This window comes from Giraffa tippelskirchi, chromosome 9, assembly GCF_054371585.1.
Source record: "Giraffa tippelskirchi isolate mGirTip1 chromosome 9, T2T-mGirTip1v1.2.pri, whole genome shotgun sequence".
In the NCBI taxonomy this organism is placed as follows: domain Eukaryota; kingdom Metazoa; phylum Chordata; class Mammalia; order Artiodactyla; family Giraffidae; genus Giraffa; species Giraffa tippelskirchi.
In genome coordinates, this window is record NC_137283.1 from 23,979,532 (window position 1) to 24,002,099 (window position 22,568).

General features: G+C 36.2%; 2 protein-coding genes across 15 annotated transcripts in view; one reads left to right on the forward strand and one right to left on the reverse strand.

Moving 5' to 3' along the window:
* LOC145520800 (uncharacterized) overlaps positions 1-22,568 on the forward strand; it is a 319,869-nt gene that overhangs the window by 91,812 nt on the left and 205,489 nt on the right. For 3 of the 13 annotated variants that reach the window (XM_081528244.1, XM_081528243.1, XM_081528239.1), the window contains one exon: positions 3,494-3,593. The exons of the other annotated variants lie outside the window; for them this stretch is intronic. The gene's annotated coding sequence lies outside the window, so the exon portion shown is untranslated. The remainder of the gene's footprint in view (positions 1-3,493; positions 3,594-22,568) is intronic. 13 annotated transcript variants of the gene reach the window in all.
* CNTN6 (contactin 6) overlaps positions 1-22,568 on the reverse strand; it is a 236,222-nt gene that overhangs the window by 6,911 nt on the left and 206,743 nt on the right. For both annotated transcript variants that reach the window (XM_081528229.1, XM_081528230.1), the window contains 8 exons: positions 15,598-15,773; positions 15,114-15,231; positions 14,351-14,509; positions 14,081-14,230; positions 11,248-11,318; positions 3,333-3,567; positions 3,105-3,220; positions 1,100-1,286 (listed from right to left, as the gene is read on the reverse strand). In XM_081528229.1, the coding sequence (XP_081384355.1) occupies positions 1,100-1,286; positions 3,105-3,220; positions 3,333-3,567; positions 11,248-11,318; positions 14,081-14,230; positions 14,351-14,509; positions 15,114-15,231; positions 15,598-15,773 (1,212 nt within the window). The remainder of the gene's footprint in view (positions 1-1,099; positions 1,287-3,104; positions 3,221-3,332; positions 3,568-11,247; positions 11,319-14,080; positions 14,231-14,350; positions 14,510-15,113; positions 15,232-15,597; positions 15,774-22,568) is intronic.

The window sequence follows — 22,568 nt, forward strand, 5'->3', positions numbered from 1 at the left end:
AAATCCCATATTTAAATAAAAAAGACTTTTATTTAAAAGTCTATCATCATCACCAGCAACAATAATAACAAAGACTTCAGAAGCTTTGTATATACTGTTCCTTCTATTTGGAGGTCTCTTTGTCCACTAGGTCTCTGTATTTTTTTATGTTATGTATATCTCAGCCTCTTAATTTCTTCATGGTAACTTTTCATAATTTACGTATATTTTATATCACTTTTTCTTGTTTTAATTTGCCTCCCCACTAAAGAGAAATTGCCTGAAGGCATATATCCTTCCTGTTTTAATCTCCATAGAGGAGAAGGGGACAACAGAGGATGAGATGGTTGGATGGCATCACCGACTCGATGGACATGGGTTTGGGTAGACTCCGGGAGTTGGTGATGGACAGAGAGGCCTGGCGTGCTGCAGTTCATGGGATCGCAAAGAGTCGGACACGACTGAGCGACTGAACTGAACTGAACTGAACTGAGTCACCTAACCCTGTTCATGGCTCATGGGAGGCACTACTTTCTTGAGTGGAAAACTGATTCATCATATTTCCAAAAATAAAAATAAAAAGGCTCTGTTTTCTGTTTATCCAATCAGAATAGGCAAAGATTTTGGTCAATGTGAGCTCTGCTTTCTCACAATTTACAGTAGATGACCACTACACAGTAGTAGTATGTGCTGGACATTTTCTATTAATTATCTCTTCCAATCTCAAACAAGGCCCAGTGAGAAAATCAGTACTACTTATTCTTCATTTTACAGATGAGGGTATTGAAACTAAAAGATTAAATTAACCACTTAACATCCCCAGAATGGGATGTCAGATTTTGAACCCAAGTTGGAAGAGGGCATCAGAGACATTTTATTCTCTGTCTTTCATCTATATACTCAAAATATTTTCTCTTTTGCAATTCCAGAAAGATCAGAACTGTTCATTTTGGTTGTTATCAGAAAGTTTCAACAACTATCCAGATTTATAGGCCAAATCCACTGATCAAATAAGGCAATCGGTAAAATGATGAGGTGGCATGAATGAAATGGAAATTGAGCAATAAAATACTTCTTATTGTAGGCGAACTGTGGTCCCTACAGTGTGATGTATACTTACGGGACTTCTTGGTGGTAACGTTGACTGGAGGGCTTGAGGGCCCTGTCCCAGCAGTGTTATAAGCTCTCACAGAAGTAAAGTAGACAGTGTTAGCTTTCAGGCCTGTGATGTTTTTGGTTGTGACGTTTCCACTGACCCTGATTTTGCCAATCATGGATTCTTTGGAATCATCTGTCCAGTATAAAACCTGCTCATTAAAAACAAAGAGCAACCAATTTATTGTTTCCTAATAACTGCCAATCACAGTGGTGTATGGGAAGAAGTCAGAAGCACAAATGAGAGGATATTTTCCAATTAAATGGTTATACAATGACAACAAAATAATCAAAGTCCAAAATTTATATGGAAGAAATAAAAAAATATGAAATCACAATGGAAATTAGAAAACCTAGTTTTTGTTTGTTTTTTTTTAGATTATCACAATAAAATATTTCATGAAATATCTAAAGGGTAACAGCTTTACCACCCCCTCCAAAAAAAAGTGATGTGAAAGTGTTAGTTGCCAGTCATGTCTGACTCTTTGCAACCCCATGGACTGTAGCCTGCCAGGCTCCTCTGTCCATGGGATTCCCCCAGGCAAGAATACTGGAATGGGTAGCCATTCTCTTCTCCAGGGGATCTTCCCAAACCAGGGATCGAACCCGAGTCTTCAGCTTTGCAGGCAGATTCTTTACTGTCTGAGCCATCAGAGCTGAAGCCTCAGGTATACAGTAGTAAGTCAGAACAAAATAAAATTCATACTTTCAATGAAAGACTCACATTATGATGTTTTGCTATTGACATTTCTTCCAGAGTTTGTTGAATCACAGATGAATTATTAATTCAGCATATACTGATCCCTTCCTATACATTAGCACTGTTTTAAGCAGATTGGAAAAGACAAGAAAGAATAAAGCATAAGGCATGCCTTTGCACCACTTATAATCTAGTTAAGATGTTAGAGCACATATGTGAAAAGAAAGCAGAGGATGCATCTGCCGAAAATCATATGGAAATAAATGCTATAAGAATTTGAAGACACATAAAACCAGAAAATAATTGGAGAATAGTTCAGAGAGCAGGGGAGAATAGAGATGAGCTTTGAGAAATAAATAGGGCTCACTTAAGAGGTAAGGCCTTCTAGAGTGGCAGAGGTACCTACAGAAAGTAGAACTTTCTGTTTGGACAGCAGGGTTCATATAAAAGGAGAAAAAAGAATAAAGGCAAAATCCTACTCTCATTCTAACACCAAAATAAAGTAAACCTTGTTAGTCATTTTTTAATCATTAGATTTGCAAGTCAAAGAAGAGTAATTGACTAATAAGTCCCAACTATTAACTTTGTGAGAATGAAAGACTGTAAGTTTGAAATGATTTGTTTCACTCTATATGGACTATAATGGCAGATTAGGAGAATGTAAACTTTTTCTTACCACATAACTGCCTTTTCCAAGATGACTTTTTTCAAGTAATGCTCCAGTTCAAGGTTAGGTTTCCCAGTAAGATTTGTCTATGGTTTAACATCACTAAAGATTAAATGCTTACTTCTCCCCAAGAAACAAACATGACTGCAGCTTGGATAATTAAATAAGATAATCACCTGATGACTTTTAAAATGCTACCATTTGTTAATTTACTTGCTTAGGATCACCTGAAAAGATCCTCTTCGTTAATTCCCCTCTGTAGCTTTAGATATGCACTATCCTATATTAAGGGCTTCTCAGGTTGGCTCAGTGGTAAAGAATCCACCTGCAATGCAAGAGACGCAGGAGACACAGTTCTTTCCCTGGGTCAGGAAGATCTCTTGGAGGAATAAATGGCAACTCACTCCAGTATTCTTGCCTGGGAAATCCCATGGACAGATGAGCCTAGTGGGCTGTAGTCCATGGGGTCACACAGAGTAAGACACAACTGAGCACAAAACAGCGCAACTTATATTAAGGACTAGGTTGGTATTATAGGACTGTTGAACGGACCTATTGCTAGCTGGCATATTCAGAGTGCAAAGTGAAATTACTGTGGATTACCTCATAGCCAAGAACTCTTCCAGTGTTTCTATTCCAGGCAATAGCATTCCATGAAACCTCCATTTCTGAAGCAGAAAAGCTTTGAACAGAAGTTCCCCTTGGGGCCAGTTGAGGTTCTACCATCCAGAGAAAGATACAAGCATCTTAAGCAGAGTGGTTCATAGAAAACAAATACAAAATATACACACAGTCTCAAGGAGGACCGTTCCCGTATTGACTACAACTTACCATCTTCCCCAGAGTAGATAATGGACGCAGTACTCAGGGGTCCTTCTCCTTCCTTATTATATACACCCACTTTGACTTCAAAGGGAGAGAGAGGAATGATGTTTTCATTTCTGTAAATAAACCTTGATGACTCTACAGATGGTACTCTTTCCTTGGTCCAGGTTGTTGAGCCTACTGGCCGCAGCATGACGATGTATCCAAAGTCCTCTCCATTCTGTAGTTCTTCTGGAATTGACTTGGGCAGAAGTGATCAGTCACTGAGTATTTACAAAAATATTTTCTATAGCTATTATAATATTGATTGACTGGCATATCTTTTATAGAGAGAAGATGGATATTTACACTGTTTAATGAAGTTATAAAAAAGTAAAATTTCTATTGGGGATGCCAATTAGAAAAATGAACCCAATTAAAGATACTCAGATAGATAAATGAACATTTTAAATGGAAAAGTAAAACAGGTTTTACATGCTTATATCACCTTCCCTCCCTGCCGCTACCTCTTGGCAACCACAAATCTGATCTCCATGTCTGTGAGTCTGTTTCTGTTTTGTATATAGGTTTATTTGTGCCATATTTTAGACTCCACCTATAAGTGATATCATGATATTTGCATTTCCCTTTTTGAAGTACTTCACTTAGTATGATAATCTCTAGTTGTATCATGTTGCTGCAATGGGCATTATTTTGTTCCTTTTATGGTTGAGTATTATTTCACTATATATATATATATATATATATGCAAAGAAGATGCATATATATACATATACACACACACACACACACACACACACACATATACTCGCCACATCTTCTTTATCCATCAGAATCTCTGAACGCTTTAATTCCTCTCCATTATGGAATTTGAATATGATACATAGGTGTTTTGGGGCAATAATAAATAAACTTAGAGCAAGCAATAAGTAGAAAATGTACAGTAGCAGGGACAGTGAGGCAGTGGAAGCTAAGAGAAAATTGAAGCTGTAAATTATACAGAGAAGAGACATAATTTAGCTGTTAGTCAAGTAGAAAACTGGATGTAAAGTAAATGGGAAGAACTGAAGGACAAGCAGGAGGGACTGCTGGAGCTGGGACTGGATTATCAGAGTAGCTGACAGCAGGATAGGGCTACTGTTCTCAGAACAGTGATGGACAATGTTCCAGTTCTTCTTTTCATCTCTCTGCTTAGCTACTGAGAATTTTTTCCATTCTCAGTATTTCTCAAGTAGTTTTAAAATCAGTTCAGTTCAGTCACTCAGTTGTGTCCAGCTCTTTGCAACCCCATGGACTGCAGCACACCAGGCTTCCCTGTCCATTGCCAACTCCAAGAGCTTACTCAAACTCATGTCTATCGAGTCGGTGATGCCATCCAATCATCTCATCCTCTGTCATCCCCTTCTCCTCCTGCCTTCAATCTTTCCCAGCATCAGGGTCTTTTCTAATGAGTCAGTTCTTCACATCAGGTGGCCAGAGTATTGGAGCTTCAGCTTCAGAATCAGTTCCCTCCAGTGAATATTCAGGGCTCATCAAGAGGCTCTTGCTTTCTGCCTTTAGAGTGATATCATCTGCATATCTGAGGTTGTTGATATTTCTCCCAGCAATTTTGATTTGAGCTTGTGCTTCATCCAGCCCGGCATTTCGCATGATGTACTCTGACTATATAAGTTAAATAAGCAGGGTGACAATATACAGCTTTGACATACTCCTTTCCCAATTTAGAACCAGTCTGTTGTTCCCATGTCCAGTTCTAACTGTTGCTTCTTGACCTGTATACAGATTTCTCAGGAGGCAGGTAAGGTGGTATGGTATTCACATCTCTCTAAGAATTTTCCACAGTTTGTTGTGATCCACACAGTCAAAGGCTTTGGTGTAGTCAATAAACAGAAGTAGATGTTTTTCTGGAATTCTCTTGCTTTTTCAATGATCCAATGGATGTTGGCAATTTGATCTTTAAAATAAATCCCCATTAGCCGAGATGACCTGAGCTGGTCTCTACTTCTTACCATGTAGAACAATCTAACAAATATAGACAGTGAAAAGTGGAAGAAATACACAGGTCCTGAAATCTTAGAAGAGAAAATGCTTTCTTGTGTTAACACTTCTCTTTCACAGATAGGTCAGAATTAAAACAATTAACTTTGAGTGGTGTGGAAGAGATTTATAAGAGTTTAAGACACTTGCTAGAGCATTTGATTTGTTTTGGATGCTTCTCTAATGTCAAATTTAATCAAGATGTTTAGTTCATCTGAGAAATGAAGGACTTCTGCTTTTGTTAGTTAGGTACAATTAATGTTTCACAGGGCATTCCCTCAAGAAAGATCTGCATCCAACATGTTCAGTTTAGAAAGGAAAAGAGATTTCTTTAGGTTCTTCCTTTCATCCTTTTCATATCAGCTGATCCAATGATGGAGAAATATACAGAGCTATTTAAGGTGGCCAGAAAGAGAATTTTCTCCTTTAAACAAAGAAAGTATTCAACAGAATACAGAAATTCAGACATTCTACTGGTAATGAAATCTATTAAAGCTAATAAAGACTAATAATATAATTTTTCACCACTGTGTCTGTAGGAACTAAGTTTTTAGTATAGACCAATAGTCATCAAGCTGTGGCCTTTGAACCAAACCACATATAGCCTGGTTTTGAAAATAAAGTGTTTTGGAAACACAGTCACACCTGTGTATTTATAATGATATACGGCTTTTGAATGACAATGGCAGGGTTGAACAGTTGTAAAAAAAGACCATACATCCTGTAAGATTGAATAGTTTCACTGACCTTCTAGAAAAAAGTGTACCAACTGCCAGTTTAGATGTTTTATCTTTTACTGTACAGTGTTTTATAGTCACATTTTATGTGAGATATTTACCATAAGCATCTCAAACTTGGAAATACTTTGGAGTATAAATGAAGATAAGATATGAAGATATGAGTAAAAATAGAAAAGGAGAAAAGATACCTTACCACCTTAGAAAAGGAGTTAGCAGTTATTCCATCTCTAAGATTATATATCATGTCTGCTGCTACTGCTGCTAAGTCGCGTCAATCGTGTCTGACTCTGTGCGACCCCATAGACGGCAGCCCACCAGGCTCCCCCTTCCCTGGGATTCTCCAGGCAAGAGTACTGGAGTGGGTTGCCATTTCCTTCTCCAGGGCATGAAAGTGAAAAGTGAAAGTGGAGTTGCTCAGTCGTGTCCGACTCAGTGACCCTATGGACTGCAGCCAGCCAGGCTCCTCCGTCCGTGGGATTTTCCAGGCAAGAGTACTGGAGTGGGGTGCCATTGCCTCTTCCAAGATATCATGTCTAGGTTAGTGTAAACAAAACAAACCAGCAGCAACACAAAACGAGCAATACAGAACACATAAGAGAATTGGACTAGTGGTGGTGCATGTGTTTAGGAAAGCAGGCAGGAGGCCAGATTTGACCTGTAGGTGGTCTGTGGAACCCAGCTTAAGAAAAAGAACACTATAAATCATGGAAAGATTTTTTGTTGTTGTTAGCTTATATCATCTCTATTTAAGAATAGTATACATAAAAGCCACAGTCATCAAGACAGTATGGTACTGGCACAATGACAGAAATATAGATCAGTGGAACAAAATAGAAAGCCCAGAGATAAATCTACGCACCTATGGACACCTTATCTTTGACAAAAGAGGCAAGAATATACAATGGAGACAAGACAATCTCTTTAACAAGTGGTGCTGAGAAAACTGGTCAACCACTTATAAAAGAAGAAAACTAGAACACTTTCTAACACCATACACAAAAATAAACTCAAAATGGATTAAAGATCTAAACATGAGACCAGAAAATATAAAACTCCTAGAGGAAAACATAGGCAAAACACTCTCCGACATAAACCACAGCAGGATCCTCTATGACCCACTTCCCAGAATATTGGAAATAAAAGCAAAAATAAACAAATGGGACCTAATTAAAATCAAAAGAATTAAAATTAAAATCAAAAGGAAACTGTAAGCAAGATGAAAAGACAGCCTTCAGAATGGGAGAAAATAATAGCAAACAAAGCAATGGACAAACAATTAACCTCAAAAATATACAGGCAACTCCTGCAGCTCAATTCCAGAAAAATAAATGACCCAATCAAAAAGTGGGCCAAAGAACTAAACAGACACTTCTCCAAAGACATACAGATGGCTAAAAAACACATGAAAAGATGCTCAACATCACTCATTATCAGAGAAATGCAAATCAAAACCACAGTGAGGTACCATTTCATGCCCGTCAGAATGGCTGCTATCCAAAAGTCTACAAGCAATAAATGCTGGAGAAGGTGTGGAGAAAAGGGAACCCTCTTACACTGTTGGTGGGAATGCAAACTATTACAGCCACTATGGAGAACAGTGTGGAGATTCCTCCAAAAACTGGAAATAGAAAAACCATATGACCCAGCAATCCCACTGCTGGGCATACACACTGAGGAAACTAAAATTGAAAGAGACGCATGTACCCCAGTGTTCATCGCAGCACTGTTTATAATAGCCAGGACATGGACGCAGCCTAGATGCCCGTCAGCGGACGAATGGATAAGAAAGCTGTGGTACATATACACAATGGAATATTACTCAGCCATTAAAAAGAATACATTTGAATCAGTTCTAATGAGGTGGATTAAAATGGAGCCTATTATACAGAGTGAAGTAAGCCAGAAAGAAAAACACCAATACAGTATACTAACACATATATATGGTATTTAGTTAATCAGTAAAGATAACCCTGTATGCGAGACATCAAAAGAGACACAAATAAATAGAACAGTATTATGGACTCTTTGGGAGAGGGCGAGAGCAGGAGGATATGGGAGAATGGCATTGAAGCATGTAAATTATCATGTGTGAAGTGAATCGCCAGCCCAGGTTCCATGCATGATACAGGGTGCTTGGGGCTGGTGCACCAGGATGACCCAGAGGGATGGGATGGGGAGGGAGGTGGGAGGGGGGTTCTGGAAGGGGAGCACATGTACACCCATGGTGGATTCATGTCAGTGTATGGCAAAACAAATACAATATTGTAAAGTTAAAAAATAGATAAATAAACTAATTGAAAAAAAAGAATAGTATACATAGAATTTCCCATTCTCCCCATGTATAGACTGAGTAAAAACCACAATTTACCTACCTTTAGTAATTTCTGACCATGGAGGGGAAAAAATAGGTGAAGACAGGCAAGTGATGAAATGCTCATATGACTTTCAAAGAATGTTGAAACCTACATAACCTACTCGGCATTCCATAAAAACAATCCTTTTAGACCACTCCAGAGTCAGTGTTTTTGTGGGAAATTTGTTTGGTAGACAGGAATAATTTTAACTTAATACTCAAAGCAAATACAGAACTCCTGTCCTCCCTGAACCCTGACTTTGCTTAGGGCCCATTGGAATTCTAATTCAGGACAAAGTAAAAGAGAATGGAATGAAAGTCCTGTGGTCAGATGCTTCTCTGTCCATTGATCTCACATTTCTAAGTCTGTTTTCTGGATGTGGCATCATGACCACCTAGCATTGTCATGAAGTAAATGACATAAAGTGTCCAGCACAGCATCTAAAATCCGGTAAGTTCTCGACAAGTGAGTTACCTCTGTGTCAGGCCTCTTAGGATCCCATCTCTCTCCCAGCAGCTACACCTGGCTCCTGGCTCTGTCTGTCACAACTTTTAGAAAACATATATGTGTCTCCATGTTCTCTCATATGAAGAGAGCTTAATAATACTACTCTTCCTGTAATGGAATTTTGTGAGGAATAAAATGAACCGTGTATATAGAATGTTTTATACTACTGCAAAATCATTTACAGATGAAATGTATTACTATGTTCTACAATGGTATTTCTCAACCTCAGCACTCTTGACATCTGGGGGAAGGTATTTTCTTGTCATGGGTGGGGGTGGGTACTGTACTGTGCACTGTAGGATGTTCATCAGCATTCTCACCTCAGATACACCCCTCCCCTCAGTTGTAAACAACCATACATGTCCTCAGATATTGTAAAGTATCTCCTGAGGGATGAATCGCCCCCAACCTCTCAATGAGAGCCCCTCTAATGTATCAGATATCACAATTGTTAACTAAAACATCCATGGCCATCATGTTCTTAGGTGTAATATTAAAATGTCCAAAGAAGTAGATGTTATGGCTATGAATATTATCCTCACTGTGTCAAAAGCATGTACACGGGGAAATGACATGGCAAGGCTCTTTTATCAATTATACCCGAGGCTCAAAGCTGATAATAAAGGTATGAAATGCCATGCATCCCAAAGAGTACAAACCATTTATATATAGGACTCCTTGGCACAACTTAGCCTATGAAAAGTGAAAGTGAAAGTCGCTCAGTCGTGTCCGACTCTTTGTGACCCAGGCCAGAACACTGGAGTGAGTAGCTGTTCCATTCTTCAGGGGATCTTCCAAACCCAAGGATTGAACTCAGGTCTCCTGCATTGCAGGTGGATTCTTTACCAGCTGAGCCACAAGGGAATGACCCAAGAGAAATGCACAGAAAGGGAGTGCTGATTAAGGGAGAGACTAGTAGGGAGATATTTGTTTTGAGACAATTGTAGAAAAAGCTGTGTATTCCCAACCCCCACCCAGGAGAAGTAAAGGGGCTACTTCTTACCCCTTGCCTAACCAAGTGACAAGGCTTCAGGGGAAAAAAAAAAAAAAAAAGACTCATGAAATGTGGGGGATTTGGGGGATTTGTCTGGAATTTGGGGGATGTGGGTTCTTTTAAATGACAAATGCCTGAGAAACTTCCAAAGGGGAGAGAGACCTGGACAGTGTATTGTGGCAGAGTAAAGACAGACCAAGTGGGGACTCATTTTATCTCCACAGAACATGGAACAAAGGTGTATGTTTGCTGAGGGCAGATGTGAAACCCGTGTAGGAAGCTGTCCATGAGCACCATTAAAAAGGACTCTATCCACAAACAGTATCTAGAGGAGAGAGACGACCTATAACCGAAAATCTGGCCATGGACCACCAGACTCTAGTAACTGAGGAAACCTTCCAACAGCCTGCACCAAGAGATGACAACTAGAAGTCCCCCGTGGGGCACCTCCTGGACCTTCCCCACCACCAGCACCAACAAAAAACAAGGCAAAACAAACTGCTGCTCTCTGAAATGTCAATTAGAGTATACCAAAGTCAAATTACAAGTGATCACCAATCAGAACCATTTCTGTCCATTACCTTTTCTCCCAACCCTAATTCACTATAACTCTGGAGGAACTAGCTTGGAAAAGGAGAAATTGAATAGCAGAATGAAGGAAAGGTGGAGAACTGAATATGCATTCTCTTTCACACTATAGAATTCCTTGCCTAAGGCAGACCTGAGCATCTGGAAATGAGAAACTTTAGATTGGTTGAAAGTCCAAATTTTATGATAATAAAACAGGTTGAAAAAATTTTAAAGTACAAAAATCAACCTACCTGTTAATACTTAATAATGATGATTACAAAAGCTATGCCATCAGCCTAAGCTTTCATCTACATGCAAGGATGAACAAATTGAAAGGGTTTAAAGAGCAATGATAGGGAAAGAATTATTTTTTACCTGCATTCTGCTGAGTCTAACTCATGAATATTTTAGAGGTAATAAATAAAATAATTTCTAGTTCATCAACTAGTAACAAAAATGCTACTGACCCACCATCAGCAGACATTGAGCTATGTTTTTTATTTGGGAAAGAATTGTGTTGAGTTAGTCACACTCTCTTACTTGGGGGAAAAATACAAAAAATTTCCAAAACCTCCTCTAAATTATGTATCATCAGGAGTCTCTCATACCATGTATTTTTGTATACTCAATAGTTATCAAATAAATCTTTGTTTTTCAGTATTCTTCTTGGCCAGCTAAATCTTTTTCCCTCAAAATAACTGAGTTGGATAGAAAATTACCTCCCAAGTAATGATGAGTTCAGATCGACTTCCTCCTCCTCCATTGATGTTTGTTGGTGCCACGGCAGGGACTAAAAGCAACCAAGAGAAACATAGGATGGCAATTATTGAAGTATTTTCTCATTATGAAGAATTTTACTTTTGAATTTCACCTTAAAAAATCTCACGCAGGCACATTATGAGAGAGTCGTGCATTTTTAATGAACATAAATTATGTTTACACATATCCAAATTTCTAAGAGAGAGGACACAGTTGTGTTTGATACACGAGCACCCTGGCTCCAAAATCGAGTAATATCATGTGTTTGACATTATTATGCATCATCTACTAATTGGCAAAATGATGTTCCATTCAGATGGTAATAACAACACTGCTGATTTAGTGCCTAATTATACAGTTGTGCTGTAAACAAGTTACTGAGACAGTCTATTAATTAATTTTTTCCAATAAACAAACTAAAATAATTTTTCTTTTTGTTAGTCATCAGGATACTTCCACGTTTAAAAATGAATCCTTAAAATATATCAATTAAAATACTCCTGGTTTATAATTTCATGTTTGAATCTCAAATTTCTCACTACAGAACAGGACCTTTCCTCTAAATTTTCACAATCAATGTAAGAAGATGTACTCTGATCAAGGATGTGATTGACAGAATTACCTGGGTTTAACTTCAGTACCCTAAGACTCAGTGGTAGAACATTCCAGAGAATGATCAGGTTTACAAATTAGGAAAGTATCTGTCCTTCAACTATACCTTTGTAAGAACTAGTGTAATGAAATATAAACATTTCAAGGTAAATTGTAGCGTTGTTGACAACTGAGCATGAGTGGAGTAGTGGAGTGTGCAATCAGAATGAAGTTTTACTGTATACATGTTGAAGTGTTAAAAAGCACTTTTCCTGAAATAATAGCAAATGTATGCCAAATCTGTGATAATGGATACTTTTTAAAGGTTGAATTATATGCAATTATTTATATTCAATCATTTTAAATTAAAATACGCAATGTTTAATTGCTCATTTAAAATTTTTCTCCTACCATGGGTACCATTCAGATAAATCTACTTATTTTATTTATTCCCATTTCATACATATGTATTTCATACATATTTAACTCTATAAATGCTATAAGGATATAATAATCTCCTTGTTTTTTTTAAATAGTAACACCAAACATTACCCACTTTCATATTCACATTAACCCTAACTTTGCCTGTTTTGATCTTTAGAATTTATTCAAATGATTGCCTTGTACCCATACTCTATTTTCTGAGTCTTCCAATGCCTTTGGCCAAGTGCAGTGTGAATCAGAATAGATTCTATAGTTGCAAGGATTTTTAGTACATGATAGCTTTACAGTGACATACTTTAGGACAATTGAATAGTTCAGATGTATAAGAGAATTATTTTAAATTATGCTTTAACTCTTTCAAAGTTTTCAGTATTCTGGGTAATAGCAGTTCCTTCTTTTATTCAGTTTTCAAACGAACCATACTAATACTAAAACCATATTGAGAGGAATTATTTTTGATGATACCATCCCTCAAAAAAAAAAAAAAATCACACTTCATTATGATTTGGAGATTCAGGAAATTCTTATAAATACAAGTTTCATTATGCTACTGAAATGAGAGTATCAGTGGTTAACAGAAAGTGATATTAAAAGCTTTATTGTAAACTTTTAGAGTCAGCATCAACACTGTCCAGAGCTACCATAATACAAATCAGCTGTAAACAATCTAAACTGAAGCTAGTATCCAGAGTCATGAGGCACATGTGTAGATTCATATATGGTTGTTCTATGGTAGGGCTTGGAAATTTCCATGTTTAGATTTTTCACTATGTCAGGCCTTTTCTCATTTAGGTTATGAACTACTGTTATGGTGAATGCTGGAGCTTAAGTCTGGATGTCTGATTTCTAATACTGACTTTGTCCAAGATCATCAGCTACATCCTGGCCTTCCTTTTCTTCTGTTAAAGACTCACCTCTTAGCTCTAAATTTTCTAGAATGATTTAATTTATGATATCACCATCGAATATATTATTTTCCAGCCCCAGTCCTATAATAAAATGACTAACATTACTTTAGTTTAAAAAATGATTTATTATTGACATCTGACAGTTGTGCACACATTTTTTGAAGTAGCCAGCAGCAGCATGATCCTTCATAGGTGACTGTCTAAGAATATGAACTTTTTTGGCTACATTCATTGAGATGATCAAATGTTACCTTGGATGTGAAAGTTTGAGTGGAACAAAGAGGATCCATTGAAAAGAGTTTAAGAAGGTGTGATTTCTGAGGCAGGTTCTACTTGTATTCTGCTGTTCAGTGAACTATTTGATGCTCAATTTGCGCTTCTGTTAAATGAGTTTAAAATTCACCTCATTTGCACGTGGAAAAATTTATGCTATCACTCATTGAAGCTGCAAAGCTAGGTCAGAGATGAGAAATAAATGGAAATGTGTGGCTGACTGCACCAACAGTCTTAGTTAACTCTTAGCTACAATATTTAATGAAACAAGTGGTAACTTATTTACATTTACAAATCTACAGATTCTCTATTGGATCTTGGCTAGAAAATAGATGAGATGAGAGGACAGCTTTTGAAAAATTCTTATTTTTGACATGCCTTCTTAATCATCTTGTTTTGAATTCACTTTGTGGGAGAAAATGCACATTGCTCTGTGCACATAAAAATGGAAAATAAGAACCACTGGTTTACTGCTTCTGATTATAAACCAGAAATACTACATGACTTCTCATTTATTATCTTCAGAAACTATATCATAAACAGTCTTCTTCATATTTAGAAAACATTGATATCTTACCTGATGCTTTGGTTCTTAACAATTCTGATGGTTTACTTGGTTCTCCAATCCCAATGCTGTTCCCAGCAACTACGCGAAATTCATATTCAACCCAAGGATTCAAACCAACCACTGTTGCATTGAATGTCTTACCATTGAGAATTTCTGGAACTGAAAAGAAGGTTATGCTTTGGGCAACTAAATTGGCACTAATAAAAATAATCAACTATTTAATCAAAACAAAACACAATATCTGTTTTAGAAAATCATCCAAAATCATGCATCACTTACCTGTAGAGACAGCCTGCCAACCCACAGAAAATGGTGTCCGAGCCTGAATACTAAATATTTGAATGGGGCTGTTATTATCTGAGCCTGGTCTCCAGCTTAGTTGACAAGTAGCACTGGAAATATGTTTCACTCTTACATCCTCTGGGGGCCCTGGGGGACCTTGAAAAATATGTTTTATGATGACTATATTAGAAATTATTAAATTTGTAGATTTGAGACAAGGATGTTTGATCTGTTATGCTTAGAAAATAAAATATTGAACATAATATATTTTAGCACATTGTGATTAAAAACCCTATTATATCAGCTTACATGGTGAGAGAATAATTTAGAAATGCTTCCTTTGAAGATTAGAAAATGCCAGTCATGGAAATGGTTGAATATCATCCGATAGAGAGCTAATCTCAAAAACTGAGAACCATTCTCACCCATTCCTTTCTCAAAAGCTAACTAAATAAATGCAACTGATATGGAGAACTTCAAAAACAAGAATGGTTTATTATGACTGGAAAGCATATCTAAGTTTTAGGGAGCAATACTGCTAGCTAAGTCCGATCATTCCTTATAAAGAAACAAAACCTACTCAATTCAATGTTCATATTTATAGTCACACCCTGGGGTCTTGGAGTTTAGAAAAAAAAAATGTGCTATTTATTTTACTGCTTTATCATAATGTGGTTACTCAGAGATCTACCATGTACATATTAACATCTTTGATTGTGAATAAACAGTGCTCTCATTTATTTTCACCATTTATGCTTACCTCTCACAATGATATCACCATCAGCAGATAAACTTTCGAGAGTTGTTTTTACTGTGCATAGATATTTTCCTGAATGATTTAACTGAATATTCCTTATCATCAAATCCCCAACAGATTCCTGTAGATAGAAAGGCAAAAAGGGATAAAAACATAATGACACCCAGCGGGTCCCTTTTTTTTTTTTTTTTTTAACAGCTGGATAAATACAAAATATGAGGCACCTCTGAAATTAGGAGCTATATCAGTATCATTATAGTTTTTCATACTTGATCCCTTTTATTACCCCCTTTATTATAATTGCATCTAGAACACAAGCATTTCTATGAAAGACATAAAACAAAATAAAACAAAAACAGATGCAGCTTTGTAAACAGTGAGTGATTATCCATGCAAATAAATATGGGGAGAATAATTATGAACAATGTTGATTCATGTAAAAGGCTTGATTCACTTTATTAAGCACTTAAAAATTTCAGCAACTTACTCCTCCAATCCTCTCAAAATGAGCCACTCCTTTTTTAAAGTCTATGACATCTCCATTGAAAGACCATACAAATACAACTTCAATGGAGGGGTCATGGGACACCTGGCAAGGTAGGACTATACTCTCGCCAACTGTAACATCCATTTTGGAAGGTGGAACGGTAATAACAGTCCTCTCTGTTGAGAAAAAAAATATTGTTTTAAAAGCTTATAAAATGCTAGCATATGGCTATAAAATACATACTTTGAATGGTTGTGTGATTGTTTGAAATTATATAAGTACAATGTGAAGCTCTACTATACTCATAAGAAAAATTATATTCCAACTTTTCAAATATTTCTACATTAATCAATATAGCCTATTACTTGTAAGAAAATTCAAGACACATTCTCATGCATGCTTAATATTAAAATAAGTGGAAACCTGGGACCTCAAAAGACAACATTCACTACATAAAGAGTGCAAAACACCATTTTTATTATTATTTTATTCTCAAATTCCAGGCAAAACCTTGTAACCCACAAAATGGTTACAACTCTAATTATTCTGTTAATTTCATATACTAGAAACAAATTGTGTTCCTAAGTTCATAATTACAGTAGTTCATATTATATTAAGATTTATAATCATAAGTTTGTATTTGCCAATGTGAATACTGCATATTTATTCTATTTCTGACATAGTTGTGATAAAAAAAATGCTATTTTAGATAAAAGTGCAACATGAATAGGAAAGAGGTAATTTTTTTATCCAGATTTTTTAATTTTAGAGTTACACATCTATCATAAAAAAATTTGCTTCTAGAAATATGCATCACAGTATCAATCCTTGCTCTACAAGTTCTATCATGTCATTGACCAGCTTCAAAGGACAATTTGAAAGGACACAGATTTCCAGTTAGATTCAGGAATCCTATATTTCTGTGTTTAAAATAGACTCACAGTGATATCATTTTTTACACATTTTATACCGAACTACATAGTTTTGATTTTAGAGGACTAAGAATTTACCAAAAGGCAACTCAGTAACCATAAAGAAAAAAAAAAAAACTTGGACACACATTTGCATGTAGATATGCACTGTCTTACCAAAGTAAAATATATTCTAAGGGATTAATATTTAAGAATTAAGAATTTTGGCAAATTATATTTTAAAAATATTGTACGTGAAGTTTCAAAACAGTTTTAAAGCAAAGTGAAATTAGGACCCTGGAAAATCTCTTTCTCTAAAGATCACTCATAAGATAAAATTTAACCTTGTAGGAGGTAGGCTAAAATCTTGCCTTTCCTTTTGGCTTCTCTGTATTGCTCAAGAAATCAAAGTAGCACTGAAGTTGAATGTGTGTGTTCATACGATGAGTTTGCCACTGTATTTTATCAATAGAATGTTTAAGTATTGTTCTAATATTTTAAAAGTTGTGATTGTTTTCTTAATAATAAAAAGTAGGAAGAAATATTCTTAGGCTTTAAGGTACACATAAATAAAAGAATCATGGAAAAATAAAAGCACATATTATATTTCTGAATATGATGGAGAAAAATCTAACCCAATCTAATACATCAGATGCATCTTCCTATTTTTATATTTTAAAGATACTCTTTCCCTTATTATGTTAGATGCATGCACTTTTTATTCTAATTATTTCTGGGGAAACATTTCTAGAATGATTTTTTGGGCTAAATCCATTCTTAATCCCAAGGCTTCTTCACAGGTCTCCCACAAAGAAAAGGTAAACAATATCACAGTTTCAATAATACTTTTTAAAACTAGGGAATATTTTCCTTCTTATAGTATCTTTAAAAAAAATATTTCACTAACATCTTGTTTACACTCATAGGAGGATGAGGTGGATAATTCAGTGTGCTGGTAGAATAAAACTGCTCTAATTTAAAGTTTTAGATCATGCAATTAAAAATAATTTTCAAACATTAAAAATGAAAGCTTCTCCTTCTAATTGTGGCACTACAAAGTGACAAAATTAGACAAATCATTCCCTATATACATAGCTCACCAGGAGTATAGTAATGATGGCTAAAACTTCATGAATAAGAAATAATTTATTACAATGTTTACATATTTTCACTAATTAATTCACTTATTAAGTAATATTTATTGAGCAACTGCCAAATTCCAGCTGTCTGCTAAGTAAAGGAAATACAATGAAACATTAAAAAAACTAAGATCATGGCATCTGTTCTCATCACTTCATGGCAAATAGATGGGGAAACAATGGAAACAGTGACAAACTGTTTTCTTGTGCACTAGAATCACTGCGGATGGTGACCAGAGCCATGCTATGACAAACCTAGACAGCATAATAAAAAGCAGGGAAATTGCTTTGCCAACAAAGGTCCATAGAGTCAACCACTCTTTTCCAGTAGTCATGTGTATATGTGCGAGTTGGACCATAAAGAAGGCTGAGCACTGAAGAATTGCTGCTTTTGAACTGTGATTTTGGAGAACACTCTTGAGAGTCCCTTGGTTTGCAAGAAGATCAAACCAGTCAATCCTAAAGAAAATCAGCCATGAATATTCATTGGAAGGACTGATGCTGAAGCTGAAGATCCAATACTTTGGCCACCTGATGTGAAGACATGACTCATTAGAAAAGACCCTGATGCTGCAAAAGATCAGAGGCAGGAGAAGGGGACAACAGAGGATAAGATAGCTGGATGGCATCACCAACTCAATGGACATGAGTTTGAGCAACCTCCACCGGATAGTGAAGGACAGGTAAGCCTGGTGTGCTGCAGTCCATGGGGTTGCAAAGAGCTGGGCACGACTGAGTGACTGAACAACAACAATGAAAGGAGAAGGAATAAAAGCACCAAATAAAAATAATGTAATACATGCCTTCACAGAGGTTTATATCTAAAGCAACAAGCTGATGTTAAACAAATCATACTCAGAAATACATAGCTAGAACTATGATGAAAAGTGAGAGTGTTAGTTACTCAGAGTTGTGTCCAACTCCTTGTGACCCTATGGACTAGAGCCTACCAGGCTCCTCTCTCCATGGGATTCTCCAGGCAAGCATACTGGTGTGGGTAACCATTCCCTTCTCAAGGGGACTTTCCTAACCCAGGGATTGAACTGGGGCTTCCTGCATTGCAGACAGATTCTTTACTATCTGAACCACCAGGAAAGCCCTGTAACTGTGATAAGTGCCATATATTAGAAGTAAATAATTCTATTAAAATAGTGAATGCTGAAGGATCATTTATTTAAGAAAGAATTGTTTTAGCTGACAGTAAAAGACAAATGGATTTCCAGGTAGCACAATGGGAAAGAATCTGCCCGCTAATGCAGGAGGCTCAAGGTTCAATCTTGGTGTGAGGAAGATCCCCTAAAGTAGGAAATGGCAACAACACTGCAGTATTCTTGGGATAACAAAGAATTGGACATGACTGAGCACAAACACACAGAAGGCAAATAGGAGTTAGCTAAGTAAACATAATTGGCAGAAAGAAGTAACTTTATTCACTAGGCAGGCAGGAGCATTTACAAAAAATCTGTGTAAAGAACAAATATAGCTTGTGAATACAAGGCAGCCATTTTGCTAGAAAGCAGTGTTGGAGAGTGAACAAGGAGTGAAATTGGAAACGACAATAGACTCAAACTGTAAGCTTTAGATGTTCTTAGTGACAGCTTCATAATATGTGGAATTTTTTTGGAAAAATAGGGAAAAAACACTTTGCTAAATATGGAGAACTTTGCTTTAAAAATAATATATATATTACCTATAAAATGTAACAGAGTAACAGTGATACATGAGTAACAACATCAGCATACAAATTGCAAAAAATGTATGTTTGGTTCAATTTTATATAATGCATTAAGTAATAATACTTTATTAATAAAGTTAAATCTTGATTGATCATGAGAGTTTTCTCACTTTTCTGTAAATCTATTTATTAGATCATCAGAATTTACATTTTTAGTAATTTTATTTTCAAGTGATTGACATCAATTGCTCATAGCAAATATAAAATAAAAAATGCTTTCTGAAATTTTTCTTTTAAAATTTGCAGTCATCTTTCTGTTGATGCACTTGTTATAGAACTCTTGAGAGTATTTTATAGGTGTGACAATATTGGAATAAACTTCTGATGAATTATTTTGAAATGTTGAATCTTAGAATGTCTAAAGATAATGATTCTCAAGGAACAATTTTTCTCTAAAAAGGTTTAACTCTTCATACAAATCCATTCTGCTTAAGTCTGGATTTAATTTTAGATGTTAATCTAAACAGTGAAACTTATATTCTTTGGACATATCCTGTAACTTGTGAATGTTTCACAAGAAACTGAAAGTGGCTTAGTGGTTTGTGTATAATCCAAAATGTTTAGGCGTTCTACTGCTGTATCTTCAGTTATGAAGAACATTAATAATTGGTTTACCTGAAGCTTCGTATAAAAGTAGTATTTTTCCCATTGGGTAAATTAATATTTAAATTTGAATATCTATTTCTAAGCCTCTGGATATTAGCTTTCTAGTGTTGCACACATTTTCAAAATCATGATTGCTAAACTTTGAAAAATTTATGTAACTATGATATGCTTTATTGAAATGTCCATATATAGGCTTTTATTTCATAATACTTTACTGACAAAATTTACTGGCTTGGCCCTGATGGATCCTGTCCTGGTGCTCAGGCTGAAGAGTTAATATTTGTACAAATGACATATCCTCTGAGGACAGATGGGGTAGCTGACCTCTCACCATGGATCTTGACATTGACTACTTTCTCATTTCCTTGCTCCCCTGAAGCCCTTGATGTCATCCTCTGATGTTTCTACAGCTGCTGCCATCATCACCTTTATCAATTTGGTCCCAGGTCCTGATGTGCCACCCTCCTCTGGGCCTCAGCTCTCAGCACTCACTTCCATGAGGCACATGGGTGTATACGATACCACCTGTTGTGCATGAACGTTGTCTGCATGGTGCACAGACCTGAGCCCGTTTGTGCACAAGCAGCTGCTGCAGAGCCATAAAAGCTGTTTTTGCTTCTGCCAAGCATATCTGCTCTGCTCCATTGTCCCTGTAGATTTTTCACTTACAAAGCACAAGTTGAGAATCAAAGTGATCAAGGATTTCAAGATAGCGACAGCAGAGGATTAGACCAAACATGAGGCAAAACTCAGCACGAGATCCTGTGTGACTGGGCTGCACAATGCTGAAACCAGCCCTGGATGCCCTGTTAAAAAATTGCTGATAAAATGAGAAGCCTTGGAAGTACGAAGCAGAGGGAATGAATGGCATAGAGACATACCGGTTTCTGTAGGGAGAAAAAATACGGATTATATTTTAAAGAAGAAGTTTCTATGTAGGCAGACTTGTTATCCAAAACAGGGAATGCATGATTATCTGAGCACAGTTTCCCTGTGAGTATCCTCCTGTGGGGGTAAGGGGGAGCATGGACAAGAATGCTTGTAACTACTGTATTCTGTCCTCACACCACATGCAGACCTGCCCTAATCCTGTGTGGATGGCTCTCCAACACCCACAAAACTGCTAATTGCTATCTAAAGAGTTCCCTTCTGCAACCGCCACAGTTCTGTCTCTGAACTAGAAGTGAATACCCCGCAGAGACAAAGTCACACTTGCAGAGAATGGAAGAATGGTTCTCGAGCAGAAGAAACATACACAGTTTTTATGCTATTTTAGGGAAAGAACAAGGAGTAGCTTTAGTTCATTAACAAGTTCAGACTCCTCCTTTGCGTACACTTTAACTTAAGAAACTAACACTCGAGAAAATAAATAAATAAATAAAGCTATTCAAATCACTCTGGTGGAGTGGAGGGATTTACTTACATACACACTTCTAGTGTACTCTTTTCCTGGGAACGCATACATTCTGGTAGAGTAGGTGCAGTAAGCTGAAGCTCATTATTAACACTGAAATACTTCTTGGTATTTGTGGAAAAGTGAGATAATTAGGGCCTGAAGTATAATGAATTAAAAAGGAAGGATGTCGACCGTGCTAGAACTCTATCATTTGTAAAACTTTGAAATTCTTTAAGGCTCTTTCTCTGAAACAAAATAAGGGGATAGTTATTCCTTTTCATTTCACATAATTATATTTTTCTTGCCTATTCCTTAAGTATTTATAGAAATTCTGCTGTAGTAGTTCAAAAATTTAGCATGAATTTCCTGGAGACTGTTCAAAATGTGAATTTCTCTGCTTCCACAAGAATTACTGATTCAGCAGGGTTGCAGGGAGAATCTAGAAATGGATTTTTAACGTTGCTTCTTCAGTTGATTTTGATGTGGTCAGTCCAGGTCCATGCTTTGAGAAATATTGCCTTAGGTTTGGAAAATTGAACCTGAATTTTCTATTTTAGGAAAGTCCAAGCTATGTAAACTATACTGTCATAAAGCCACTAATGCTTTGGTTTCAGGAAAAATCCAGTAAAATATTAGTGATTAGTGATGCTGCAAAAATAAACCAAGATGAACTTCTCAGGCTATTCAACTATAATTAATTCTGTATACTTTGTTTGCTTGTAGAGTTTTGTAGTACATTTTAGCATATTAAAAGCTCTGAATATTCCTGCATTAAAGAATCTTTTTAAAATTTGTTTAATTCTAGGTTTCCTGCACTTACTAGATATGGAACATTTTTAATTCATGCAACACCTCTTAATATATCTTGAGATATAAAGAATTCTAAGAAATAAAGTTTGGAAATGTGACTTTCATGGTTAAAGAGAGTTAAAATACACACATATACGTGTATACCTGAATATGTATGTGTATTTAGCATGCATAATATATAAACATATATTTATGAGAAAATCATGTAAATTTTAACTCTGAAACATTTTGCAGTAATTGTTAATGTTTAAGATGAGAAAAATGGTTTATTGTTATGTTGAAAAGATCCTCTTATCATTTAAAATACATTCTGCAATATTTATGAATGGTATGATTTGCCTTGAGATATTTGGATGGATTTGGGGAAAGTAAGT